General features: G+C 36.1%; 1 protein-coding gene across 1 annotated transcript in view; it reads left to right on the top strand.

Moving 5' to 3' along the window:
- LOC138698490 (uncharacterized) overlaps positions 1 to 12,997 on the top strand; it is a 713,766-nt gene extending 700,769 nt beyond the window's left edge. Inside the window, exon 4 of the mRNA XM_069824457.1 lies at positions 12,833 to 12,997. Within this exon, the coding sequence (XP_069680558.1) occupies positions 12,833 to 12,982 (150 nt within the window). The 3' untranslated portion in view covers positions 12,983 to 12,997. The remainder of the gene's footprint in view (positions 1 to 12,832) is intronic.
- The last annotated feature ends 1,652 nt before the right edge of the window (positions 12,998 to 14,649 follow it).

Here is a 14,649-nt window from a genome sequence, read left to right as displayed (position 1 = left end):
GGGACTGGGGTAGAAAATGAAGGAGCAAATACACTAAAGAAAAGTATGTTCAGTTGAATAGAAGAATTCGACCTGTAAGCTTATTAATAGAGAGCGGAATTTAAGCAAAAACCTATTTTTTTTCCTTGATACATACAGGCTTGAGATTTAACATTTACATTTTCCATGGAAATATAGTCATAAGTAAAGGGGGTTTTATAGCGCCTAAAAATGCCTATTTCGACGTTAGTGCCTATTTTTAAGTTTTTATTTTTGCATCATTTTTTGTAACTATTTACTCTTCTTCTTACCATTCTGTACCGCTTACATTCCAAAACGGATAACAGCAACTCCTTCCTAGCAGTCTACGACACAAGATAGAGAAGTACCTCCCAGCCACCCCTTTTCATTCTTACAATCTTTCAATCCTAAAATTCCAACTTTCAGTCGGCCTGGGTAGAGTAGTCGGTATAGCGCTGGCCTCTGTGCTCGAGGTTGCGCGTTCGATCCCGGCCCAGGTCAATGGCTTTAAGCTTACGAAAATGCGACAGGCTCATGTCAATAGATTTACTGGCAAGTAAAACTCCTGTGGGACAAATTATTATTATTATTATTATTATTATTATTATTATTATTATTATTATTATTATTATATCTTCCTCTGTCTGTCAGCAATTTAACACAAACTCGCTGGGTTGTACCGAATAAGCATTCTCTTTCATTCCAAGACAGATAACAACCCCTTCCTTTTTTCTCACCATTTGTAAGTACAGCAGTGAGCGACACAGTAGGTGCTGATCTTCTACTGTGAAGCAAACTATGGAAGTGTGATTGGTGAATGAAAAAAACTAACTTAAAGACAGAATGTCTTCATTTTGTGTATGCATGTGCATCTTGTAAAATGTCAATTATGTGGAAGTTTCTTTTAATCCTAGAGTTTTGCGTTAAATAAATGTTTAGTCTTATATTAGCGACATTCTTTAACAAGAAAGCCTTTTTTGTGTTTTATAGAGACTAAATAAAGGAGATTAAGAGCCTATTTTAGGCGCCTAAAATGCCACTTTTTAGGGCCTAAAATTCCGCTCCCTACTTATTAAATTCCAAGTGTGTATTATAGGCTAAACGAGATGACGATATTTTATAAACTGAAATTATAGTAGGCCTACTAAACGGGGATGAACAAGAGAGATCGTTCTAAATGTACATAATTTTAGGAAGAAATAAGCAAAGTAATCAAAAAGTAAAGGTACAGAGAGTCTACAACATTTTGTAGGCCTCTTATTTTATCAGTAAATATACATTTTGGTCTTTCCTTACGAACTGTAATTTTGGCGCTCTCTCGAGCCAATACTGAAGAGAATGACTCATATAAATATCTACACCACACCGCCATTAAGTATATGAAAAATACCCAAGCCCATTTGATTAATAACTATAAAAATATTTGATTTTTAATAACAATATTATTATCTTAGTTATAGTTTTGTAGTTATATACACTATATAGCCACCGCTCAGTATATTATAGAAATTAAGTTCTAATTTAAGATATTCTCTACATCTACTTACATAACCCCACTCTCATATCATGAACATAGCATTGATAATGTATAATTAATTAAAAATAGTCACAACATGGCATTAACTATAATAATATTTCATTTCTAATAGTAATAATGCCATCAAACCACCTTAATTTTTGTAGATTTTAATATCCAATACACAGTTGTACTCAGAAAATTACACACCGCAGAATCAGACCTGTAAATTATTTTTAGTAAGAGTTGAAATTTTTAATAACCAATTGAATTTGAGCTCTAAATATGTCAGAAATCCTGCAAGTCATGGCCTTCGTGTAATAGCCTATTGTTTGTATGTGTTTTGTTTTATCCTGTACTGCAATTAATTCTCAAAACTGACGAAAGATAGATTTTGGAAATTAGGAAAATTATGTAGGAAAACTAACGCTTCACTGAAAACTACTATTTTTCTGAAAAACTCGGTTTCAAGCTTCAAAATGAGGGTTCATTTATTAAAATCCGTTCAGCCGTTTCCCCGTAATTTCCATTACCAGTTCAAATTATATATATATATTGATAATAACTTCTTAAATTTCAATTTTACAAAAACAAGTTTTATACAAGGCTGTTGGAGATGAACCATACAATATGATACCAGTGTTAGAAAAAGAAAGTTATTCAGCATATAGGGTGTGATACTTACTTACTTACTGGCTTTTAAGGAACTCCCAGGTTCATTGCCGCTCTCACATAACCCCGCCATCGGTCTCTGTCCTGTGCAAGATTAATCCAGTCTCTATCGTCATAACCTACCTCCCTCAAATCCATTTTAATATTATCCTCCCATCTACGTCTCGGCCTCCCCAAAGGTCTTTTTCCCTCCGGTCTCCCAACTAACACTCTACATGCATTTCTGGATTCGCCCATACGTGCTACATGTCCTGCCCATCTCAAACGTCTGGATTTAATGTTTCCAATTATGTCAGGTGAAGAAAACAGTGCATGAAGTTCTGCGGTGTGTAACTTTCTCCATTCCCCTGTAACTCCATCCCTCTTAGCCCCAAATATTTTCCTAAGAACCTTATTCTCAAACACTCTTAATCTCTGTTCCTCTCTCAAAGTGAGAGTCCAAGTTTCACAACCATACAGAACAACCGGTAACATAACTGTTTTATAAATTCTAACTTTCAGATTTTTTGACAGCAGACTAGATGACAAAAGCTTCTCAACCGAATAATAACAGGCATTTCCCATATTTATTCTGCGTTTAATTTCCTCCCGAGTGTCATTTATATTTGTTATTGTTGCTCCAAGATATTTGAATTTTTCCACCTCTTCGAAGAACAAATGTCCAATTTTTATGTTTCCATTTCGTACAATACTCTGGTCCCGAGACATAATCATATACTTTGTCTTTTCGGGATTTACTTCCATACCTATCGGTTTACTTGCTTCAAGTAAAATTTCCATGTTTTCCCTAATCGTTTGTGGATTTTCTGCTAACATATTCACGTCATCCTCATAGACAAGAAACTGATATAAGTCGTTCAATTCCAAACCCTGTCTGTCCAAACAAGGGTGTGATAGTAAACTATATTTTTTTTAAATGACACCCTATATTAAAATTTACATATTCCGAATCTCCATTAAATTTTACGTATGAATGTGTAGAAATTTTGCCTATTCTCACCAGTTTCAAATCTTTTAACTATTTATTAAACTTATTTCTCGCACTTCAAAAGTGAGACAAGTAAGTAGTTATGAAAATCACGTTGAGCCCTCGGTAGTATATTTGAGTCCTGCGTAAAGCTTTGATATTTTTTCTACGTTAATTTAATGCGTTATCTTACAATAACGATGAGATGAGACTCTTAAGGCCACTAGCAGGATTTAGACTACAGGACCATAACAGAAATGAAAATATCTACGTCAAGAACTGAATATCGAGAGTATAACAAGTATAATTGAAAAATGTAGAAATAATTGGTAGGACCATATAACAAGAATGCCCAACGACAGGATACCTTTCAGAACATGGTGTTACAGACCTACACGAAGAAGACGAGTGGGAAGACCAAAGAGACGTTGGAGAGTTGAAGTTATTGATGATGATGATGATGATGATGATGATGATGATGATGATGATGATGATGATGATACAATATCTGGTGGAGACTAGGACGATGCTTGGTTTCTCCACAACATGTGTGTATCGCCACGTGTCTATGTTGTATGGACAAAAAAATAAATAAATAAAATACGAAAGGCAGGGACAAAGAATTAAAGGCAGAAAGAAAGAGCGACAAATAAAAAGAGGAGATAAAATAGGTGACATTGAATGAAACGAGAAAGGAAAAAAACTAAATGTACGTGAAAACAAAATGAAGGAAGAAAGAAACCAAATAAAAGAGGAGGAGCAAAGAAAAGCAGGCCAAAGGAAGAAGAAGAAAGTGAGAAAGAGAGATTCGAAGAAAACGAAATAATAGAAGATGAATGATAGAAAGAGAAAAGTAAATACAAATTAAAAAGTAAGAATATTAAAAAAAAAGGAAAAGTAGAATAGATGAAAGCAAGAAGAAACATATAAAAACAACGGATAAAAGATAGGAAGAAGGGAAAATTTGAAGGGAGTAAAATATAAGGAAAAGGGAAAATTAACGACGGAAAGGAAGAAAGAAGGAGATAAGTATAAGAAAAACAAGAAAATAAAGAAACAATGATTGAAGGAAATAAGATGCGAAGAAAGAGAATAATAGAACGATGCAAGAAAGGAAGAAAGAAATAAACATTACAAAATACGCGAAAGGCAAAGAAACAAAGATTGACCGGAGTTAGATGAAAAAGAGAGAGGACGAAATGAAAAAAGGAAAATAATATATATATATTAAAAACGAGCAAAGTACAAGAAAAATGAATAGAACGAAATGAAAAATAGAAAGGAAGAGTGAAAGTAACAAAGAAAGAAAGAAGGTGAGGCAAACTAAAAGAGAAAATAAACCATCAAAAGAAAAGAAAAGGAATAATATGGTAAAGTGAAGAACAAAATAATTATTGAAATGAGCTGGTACAGAAAAGAAGATAAAAAATTTAACGAAAGAAAGAAAAAATAAGACAAACGGAGGAAATAAAAGAAAGAGAAAGTTTGAGACGACTACGCTGAACAGGAAGAGAGGAGTAGAACAAATTAAAGAGATTAAGAAAGAAAGCAAATAAGGCAAATGGAGAATTAAAGCAAAGTATGGAGAACTAGAAAGAAAGAGATCAATAAAGATTAATAAAAATTAAGTAACAAAACGGAAATGAGATAAAAAATATTACAATAGAAAAAAAGAAGGGAGAAAAATTAAACGCAAGAGCAAAGAAAGAATTAAATATGAGAGGAATGGAGAATGGAAAAGTATAGACTTGAAAAACTAAGAAAACTTTTAGGGGTAGAAAATTTAGAAAAGTGGACAGAAGAAATAGAAAAACAGGAAGAAAGAATAAAATAAAAGAAGATGGAGTATACTTACAATAAGAAAGTAAAAATTCATAGAAAACTAGGTAGGGCTATAGGGAGAAATAAAGGAATCACAAAGAAGGAAGAGAGAATGATGTAAATTGAGAGAGTGAAATCTCTCTGCAACGGCACTTCACCTGTTGTAGGGTGCATGGATTGACGCGGACACCTCACCTCTTAATACCAGGAGTACCCATCAACAGAACATGCTGTCGACACAAAAACAGAGATAATACGTTCACTTCAGATTGATAAATAAGTCCAGCATCGCCAGATAACGCTGATCAAGGCCAAGTTGGTGTGGTCAGTTCCTGACAATAATTAAGATGTGTGGCTAGACGAATGATAACGACCAGCAGCGGAGACGTTATGGCTGTGATTTTCACGTGCAAGTGTGCCGTCTAACTACTGATAATTATTAGTTTAGACCTGATGTTCCGACAGAATCACACAGAATACCTGATATGTTTAGTTGAAACCAGTTACGTGTGAACTTCTTGAAGTGGATCAGCCATTGTTCAATTAGTACATTGTCCATTGTTCATCTGATTTTTTTTGGGGCATTTTTAATTATGCCGGAATGATAGTATCTATCTTATCGAGATACGTGACACGCTCGTGGTCCTCATCTGTTTCGTAATCACCGCCGTTGTGTTTTTTCGTCGTCTTCAAAATTTTTTTCTCCAGAATATTTTTTTTCTCTTCTATGAGTAGGGAGCGGATTTTTATGTAATATCAAGGTGTGAAATATGTACATATTTATGTAAGAAAAATAGGCTGACTGTGTACCAAAATATGTAAAATCATGAAAATATTTAATATCAATATCTGGCAGGTATAGGATAGGTAAGACTCTCCAGTTGTGATTTCGTAGAGCACCCGACTCTTTTACCGCACACTTGACACATTGCTATTTTTCCATCTGTAGTGAAAGCTTCGTCCATCGCAATCCATGATTTTATTTTTGTAGTTAGTTAAACGCAGTAGATAAACTCACTTGCACTTTATACTGTAAGTACTAAAACTAGAGAACTGAGTGAAATGAATGACACAACAGAACTGCAAGCACTGTTTCGCTTTACTGGGTTAGGAGAAAATAAGTGGAGATATGGGACACATGCATTTTAGCTGCTCCCTGTAAGAAACAAAGTACCTACTAAAACTTTAAACTATAGGCATTTACAAACTGTTGTTTGAAAAGTGGCATTTCTGTCTCATTCAGGAGTAGGATTATTATAGCTGAGAACCATACTTTCTAATTGCTCGGAAAAATTCCATTTCCGTATAGGTCTACTTAATTTAAAGTAAAGAATTAACGTAAAGATTATTATTTTTTTGGTCCTACAGAATAATTAATAAGAATAAATTAAAGTAAAGAGGTCAAGCAATAAACTGAAAAGCTTTATAATATATTTTAATCTTTCAACATCTTTCCAGTTTGTTCCTTTACTCCAGCTTCTTTTCAAAAGTCGGCTACTTTATTGCGGCTCAAGTCAGACTTGACACGGGTTTTCCCTGGAAGGATTAGGAAGAGGGTGGGTAAGGTTGCAAATTGCATGATAACGGCTTGTTAAGACATGTGCAGAACAATTATAGTTCGAGACAAATCATGCCGTCCTCATCCCACTCCACCGCATGAATGCAACGCTTCCTTCTGAGTGATTTTTACAATATAATGTAGTTGTGAGAGAAAGGTTGCCTTTTGTTCACTCATATTTACAGTGGGCGGTATGGGGTGAGTGTCTCCATTACTTCTGGAACTAAGGACGTTATGTTTCGTCCCGAAATATATCCTTTCTTGGGTAGGTAAAAAGGCTTTTTAAATCTGTGTATCTCAAATTGTAAACTTACCTAGCAGAAGTTTTTTTCCCCCTTTTAGAGAAGTAAAATTGAATAAAACCCCTAAATATATAGTTTTATGTAATACCAAGCCATAATATGTAATGTGGGGTAAATATGTAAAAATTGATTGATTGATTGATTTATTTATTTATTTATTTATTCATTTATTTATTCTGGTGTAGTTAAGGCCATCAGGCCTTCTCTTCCGAAATACAAATACAATAACAGAAATAAAAAGGAAAAAAAAACACTATAAACAAAGTAAAGTCACTCAAAAATATACACTTTAATTGAGTGATTAAGTATAATTAATTGTATCCTAATTAACTAACATAAACAAGAAACTTGCAATTTTAATCTAGAGTAAAAAACACAAATCAACACTTCTATCAATGCCTAAAAAGCATTAAACAAGACAAAATTTTCCAATTTAATTTTGAATTGTGATAAAGTCCGGCAGTCCCTGACGTCATTAGGTAACGGATTCCAGAGACGAGGTATTTCTACAGTGTAGAGGATGAGTATAAAGACGTTCTATGATGAGGGATAGAAAGAAGTGCTTGATGCCGGTTTCGAAGAGTTGTAAGAAATTGAAAGCGCGATAAGGAGTAGAAGTATGCATGATTCTAAACAGAAGAGACAGTGAATGTATTGTTCTTCGTTCCTTCAGACGCACCCATTAAAGTAACTGGAGGGAAGGTGTTATATGGTCAAATTTACGAGTATTGCAGATGAATCGTATGCACACATTATGAACACGTTGTAGTCTCTCAGCCAAGAGTGAACTTACAATAGTTAGTAAGGAATCGCAATAATCAAATTGGGGCATTACAAGCGTCTGGATAAGATTCTTTTTTAGACTAAGTGGTAGAAATTCTTTCATATGAAACAAAGAGTGAAGTTGAGAAAATATTTGTTTGCAAGTGTGTGTTACTTGAGTGTTCCAATTTAGATCGCTATCCATAAAAATGCCAAGATTTTTAACTGTTTCACTGTATTTAACAATAATCCCATCCAATATTATATGTGGTATAGTACCACCATCAAGAGTACTTCGTAGACGATTATGTCCCATTACGATTGCTTGCGATTTCTCTGGATTTAACCTTAATCCAAATTTGTGTGCCCACAGTGAAATCGAATTTAAGTCTTCGTTTATTTTATTTACTGCGTCACTAGTCTCGTCAGTATGTAGTATCAAATTTTAATACTGTGTGTTTCAAAAATAGAGGGCATAATTTTAGGTATGTATTCCCCATATGTAGACAATACAAAAAGTTCATTGGCACATGTGTCCGGAAATGCTTGGTTTTCGAGTTACGGCCTTCAAAACAGTGATATTCACTGGAACGTTTTCCTTCCCGCAGGTAGTTGCCTTTACAGCAAAAGTTAAAAATGACCATTTTCTGCTTGAATACAGTCCCCACACGATCCCAAATTCCAGGAGTATTGCATATTTCCTCACAACCTGCCACAATTCGATTCCGAAGGAATTCCGTGTCAGGTTCCGGAGACGAATACACTAATGATTTTTAAATGGCCCCACAAGTAAAAATCGATAGGGTTGAAATCAGGTGAGCGTGGAGGCCAAGCATTTGGGCCACACCTCTACCTATCCATCGATCAGGGTTATTTTACGACGCTGTATCAACATCTAGGTTATTTAGCGACTGAATGAAATGAAGGTGATAATGCCGGTGAAATGAATCCGGGGTCCAGCACCGAAAGTTACCCAGCATTTGCTCGTATTGGGTTGAGGGAAAACCCCGGAAAAATCCTCAACCATAACTTGTCCCGACCGGGATTCGAACCCGGGCAACCTGATTTCGCAGCCAGACGCGCTGACCGTTACTCCACAGGTGTAGACCCATCGATCAGGGTACCTCTCCTGGTACAAACGACGAGAGCCAGTGCAGCATTGCCTTACCGTACATGAAGTGCACTTCTGCCAGCTCCTGATTTGAGTACATGTCGCATAGTACAGGGACATCACTTTATTTTTACTTCAATTTTTATTGTACCTGAGTTTTTGAATGTACTTCACTCCCACCCCTTCTACTAGTAAACTTCCAACCGTTCACGACACAGAGCTGAGGGCGCGTAAGCAGTACTGAGTGAGTACAGTACGTTCCAGAAATATGTTCGCGTTTTCCAGTGACGAAAGCGCTTTCAATATTGAATCATATTTTCGCACAGGTACTGTCGTCCGTTTGCCTACGTCGCATCCCGGTTTCCCCCACCTGCTTCTGTTCGCTCCTCTGTAAAGTCTCGTAGCTGGGCTATCTTAGCTCTTTTCTGAAAACATTAATTTCTGTTAGGAATTGGACGTCTGCGTAATATTACACAAGTGTTTAAAATAACTTAAATAAAAGGGCCTCGTTAAGTAATTAACTGTCACGTGATCCCCCCCTTCCTACGACCCTGCGACAAAACCACTTGAACGGACAGTAGATAGCATTTCTGAGTAATTTTATCTTTTCGGATCGGGCAGAAGTGAAGATTGAATTTACAATACGTAAGGTACTCTTTTATAGAGTAGGTACAGAATTATTTCAACATGAGTTACTCATACGAAGGACGAAACTGGTAATTGGAATTAGGTACAATAGTCTATAGTGTGATAATATGCACAAAAGAACTGAAGCCTGTATCGAAATGAATGGCCACCATTTTCAAAAATGTGTTTAAATATCCATATTATGATAATTTTCAATTTAACTTCATTCTCTATATTGTACGCTAATGCGCTGCAACAGTACAATATACAATACATAATTAATACGTTCGAATGGATAGCTCAATTCGTGAGTAAAAACACTGTTAATACAATACTGTATTTTGATTAAACAAAAACCTAATAAAAATTATCAAACTCAAAATCGTGATATTTCCTAGTTTACATAAATCGATGAACTACTTTTCTTCCCTCCTATATCTACGCCAGTCGTGGAAGGGGTAGCAAACGGTGTTTCCTGTTTCAATCGTTAATAGAAAAGTATAGCCAGATTAATATTAAAAATGTTAGTAAAAATAAAATGATGTCCCTGTACAACGCCAAACACAACACTCAATGTACCCTTCGCCTCGGAATTAACTGTCAGAGTGTCCTTTGTTAATATCTCCTGTCACGGCACCTACCTGCGTGAAGAAAAACGTTCCGGTGAATATCACTGTTTTGAAGGCCATAACTCGGAAACCAAGCATTTCCGGACACATGTTGTAATGAACTTTTTGTATTGTCTACATATGGGGAATACATATCTGAAATTATGCCCTCTATTTTTGAAACACTCTGTATATTAATGGTAATTACAAGATTCGCAAAGATTTGTTATTTATATACGGTTAGGTTGAAAGGAATATAATATGTAATTACATAAAAATCCGGTCCCTATTTATGAGCATTTATTCGAGAGGAGTTCGAACCAGCAAGCCCTCTCTTTCAGCGTTGCTTGCCATGTGGAGGTGGGCCTCACTTCATTCTGTTGACATCCGCAGAGCGCGTGAAGAAGATTTGCGAGAGAGAGAGGAGCACAAGCATCTATCTCTCCATTCAAGTGGAACCGTGGCATCTGTTCCCGGAAATTAAACTCCAGAGCCAGTGTTACCAACTGTTGGGGCGGATCCCAATACTCCATATCCCCGTATCAATGAAGAGTTGCTTTATTAAAAAAAAATGTGGATTTGTGGAACTACTTGGATTTTTCTTTGCTCACAACCGTGCGTTCCACCCCAAAAGTTTCGTGACAGATCTGACCAACCAAGAAGTTTTCACAAGTTTGAGCCTAATTCTCTGTTGTACATGAGTAACACGAGGGCAGCTGTGTTGTCAGAGTCTAGTCGGAAGTTTCGCTGTGTTGAAACTGTCTTAAAAATATATAATAATTTAATACGAAGTAAATTAGAGTACGCATCTATAGTTTGGAACCCTCACTATCACTCGCACTCGGTCATTCTAGAGAGAGTACAGAATAAAATCCTAAAACTGCTTCAGCTTTTATGCCAGAGGAGTTGTCTGTTATTCAAGGCGTTCAACCTGAACTTGAGAACGTGTACGGTATAACTTGAACGTTGTAGCAACAGATGGCGGTCTGTACGGTCTGTGTGCTACCATAACCTCTTTCGAACTGTGTTTTGCGCGGGCAGGTCGTACGCAGGGTATTTGTTATCATCGGTTGCGTACCACAACATTCCACAACACAAATCAAATGCTCCGTGTCCATGTTGACCGTCCAAGTTAATGCCAACAAATACGTAAGTAATCGTCTTAACCCTCTCCCCATATCCCGACAGTAAGAAAAAAACTCACCTTAGTACGTGTTTCCAAACAGTTCACATTCCTACCACTACCGGCGTTACCGTACGTATCGGTACGTACTCTTCAGAATGAACGCCGTACTTGCCAGGCAACTTCTCTGGCACATAGGTAATACGCCTCTGCGGAAATGTAGGAAGATTGAATTCTCTAGGCTCATCGGCTAGCCACATGACGGCATACAGTGAGCCATGACACACTTTGAACTGAACACGCAATAGTTGCATGTTGGTTGTAGTTGTAGTCAGGTATCATGCTGGTTGGAACACGTGTTCTGTAGTGGTGAATTTCTTAAATAAGTAAATTAAGCCTATTAGTCCTACTATATAATACTGCATACTGAATTTATTAACATAGTGTTATATTTACTCTGTAATTCGCCAATTATAGCTACATTTTACATTTTTGGCTATGATATCTATACTTAACTCATTGTAATTAATTTTTATTTGGTATTTTTCATTTATATCTATATCTGTGTCTTTTATTTAGGTAGTATCTATTTGTTTTTTTTTTTTTCGTTTTTAATTTGTAATGACACTTCCATTGAATTATGGTAATAACTTAATTTTAACCCTTGTTTTCTACGTATTCAGTAAATGGCGTTTGGCCCACTATGATTCTGAACCCTTCAAATAACTTAAATTATATTATGTAATATTACATTACATATATTATATTATATTATATTATATTATATTATATTATATTATATTATATTATATTACATTATATTATATCAGAAGTTACTGTAATAACATTATAGCATTATGTCCATCTAGAGAAACTACACTTTCCAATGCTGAAATAATAATTAATTATACAAATCGGTTAATTTAGCTTTCGATATTACTTCATACAAACACAGAAACGTTCTCTGTAGGCTATCTTTCATAGCTTTCGATTGTTGCTGTCCAAGGCCCCTTATAGACGAAGTCGTTTGTTTTTTATTTCATTATACGGCCTTAGATGGCAGTTATTTTAATTTTAAAACTCATTTATCTCATTAAATATCAGTCCTATCAAAATTTTTCAAAGAATAAATTTATCGGAAATGATTTTTAAAGAAACTTCTGTTATGTAACATTAAAAAAAAATCAATAATAAGCGAGATATTTCGATTTAATTCAGGCCCCCTTATAACCCCCCTTAGAAATAATGTATTTTGAATGCCATATAGCCTAAAATATAAGTTACAACGAACATAATTTATATTCCAATTTTCATCGAAATCCGTTCATCCATTATCGCGTGAACAGGTAACAAACATACAGACAGACAGACATAGAAACAAAAATTTCAAAAAAGCGATTTTCGGTTTCAGGGTAGTTAATTATATATGTTAGGACCAATTATTTTTGAAAAAATCGAAAATTACCAAAAAAATTTCGGCTACAGATTTATTATTAGTATAGATTTTGTATATAAATTGTATCAATGTAAGCCACCTATAATTGGTGAGCTTGCGTCTGTTGGTGGTGAAGTTTAAATAAATAACAATAATTATAAATATCGCGTTAAATATAGTGATGGCTTCCTGTAACTTCTGATGACAGTAATGATAGAGAAAACAGAAGATTATAGTTGTTTGGAAGTTGTATGTAATCTGCTGCTCTAATGTAATTTGTTAGTTTAACGAAGCAAAGTAAAGTATCGAAGCTTTTTCTTTTCTTTCCAGGTAATGCAGCTGTTTTCATCTACACTTACCAGCCCTGATGCTCTGAGCTCATACTGCGTCAAACAGTGGCACAAGATAAGGAGGTTTGTCGATTACAACGTAAGTAATCTTGTTCTTTTTTATAAAAAAGAAGCCGACTATTACGTTTAGTCAATTGTGGTCTGTCGTACAAAAACGCGATTATAATGGAGGCTAAAGAAAGCGTTCTTTTTGCTTAGAAAACTAACTCACGGACTTCAACATGTCCTCTAACCACAGTCGCACTTTCCGATAAGCCTTTATGCTTCACGCTCGCGTTTCTCAACACAAAAGACATTACCCAGCGGTCAAGTATATTTCTCCACCACTAACCGTTATAATTGCATTGGTCAATATTACCGGTGTGGTATGGATGAGGCAGCATTTGGAGTCATGTTCTTTTTTGTTAGAACAGGTAAAACTTATAGACATGCACAGCTCTAGAAGCACGTTTCGATTTTATTACTAAACAAAATGGATGTACTTCATCTTGACTCTTCTTCTGAACCTCACTGGCATTCGGTTCCGTTAAGAATTTTTTCGGTAGCAACAAACCCAAACCTTGCAAATAAAGTTGCAGAAAATAATTGTTATGGAACTGGCCGAGGAATGCAATAATGTAGGTAAATGATGATGATTAATAATAACCCGTGGCGCTACAGCCCGTGAAGGGCCTAGAAGGGCCTAGACCGACCAGCCGGCTGCTGGCCTCACGCCCACATGCCGAAGCAGAGGTGGACGATCATCCAACCAGAATGGAGGTATCGTGTGGTTAGCACGATGATCCCCCCAGCCGTTATAGCTGGTATTCGCAACCGGATTTCGCTACCTATCGTAGCTCCCCAAGTGCATCACGATGCTGGGTGGGCACCGGTCCCATACACTGGCCGAAATTTCATGAGAAAATTTCTTCCCCCATGAGGACTCGAACTCGACTCCGTAACGCGAGTCCTAGGCAGGATGCCTTAGACAGCGACGCCACGGCGCGGGACATGATGATGATTACTTAAATTAAATTATTAAATTAGTTCATGGTTAAAAACTTACTTACTTACTGGCTTTTAAGGAACCAGGAGGTTCATTGCCGCCCTCACATAAGCCCGCCATTGGTCCCTATCCTGAGCAAGATTAATCCAGTCTCTACCATTATATCCTACTTCCCTCAAATCCATTTTAATATTATCTTCCCATCTACGTCTCGGCCTCCCCAAAGGTCTTTTGCCCTCCGGCCTCCCAACTAACACTCTGTATGCATTTCTGGCTTCGCCCATACGTGCTACATGTCCTGCCCATCTCAAACGTCTGGATTTTATGGTCCTAATTATGTCAGGTGAAGTATACAATGCGTGCAGCTCTGTGTTGTGTAACTCTCTCCATTCTCCTGTAACTTCATCCCTCTTAGCCCCAAATATTTTCCTAAGAACCTTATTCTCAAACACCCTTAACCTATGTTCCTCTCTCAAAGTGAGAGTCCAAGTTTCACAACCATACAGAACAACCGGTAATATAACTGTTTTATAAATTCTAACTTTCAGTTTTTTTGACAGAAGACTAGATGACAAAAGCTTCTCAACCGAATAATAACAACCATTTCCCATATTTATTCTGCTTTTAATTTCCTCCCGAGTGTCATTAATGTTTGTTACTGTTGCTTCAAGATATTTGAATTTTTCCACCTCTTCGAAAGATAAATCTCCAATTTTTATAGTTACATTTCGTACTATATTCTGGTCACGAGACATAATCATATAAGTATTTAGTCTTTTCGGGATTTACTTCCAACCCAGTCGCTTTACTTG

Source organism: Periplaneta americana, chromosome 4, assembly GCF_040183065.1.
Source record: "Periplaneta americana isolate PAMFEO1 chromosome 4, P.americana_PAMFEO1_priV1, whole genome shotgun sequence".
Taxonomy (NCBI): domain Eukaryota; kingdom Metazoa; phylum Arthropoda; class Insecta; order Blattodea; family Blattidae; genus Periplaneta; species Periplaneta americana.
This window is presented reverse-complemented; position numbering and strand designations above follow the sequence as displayed.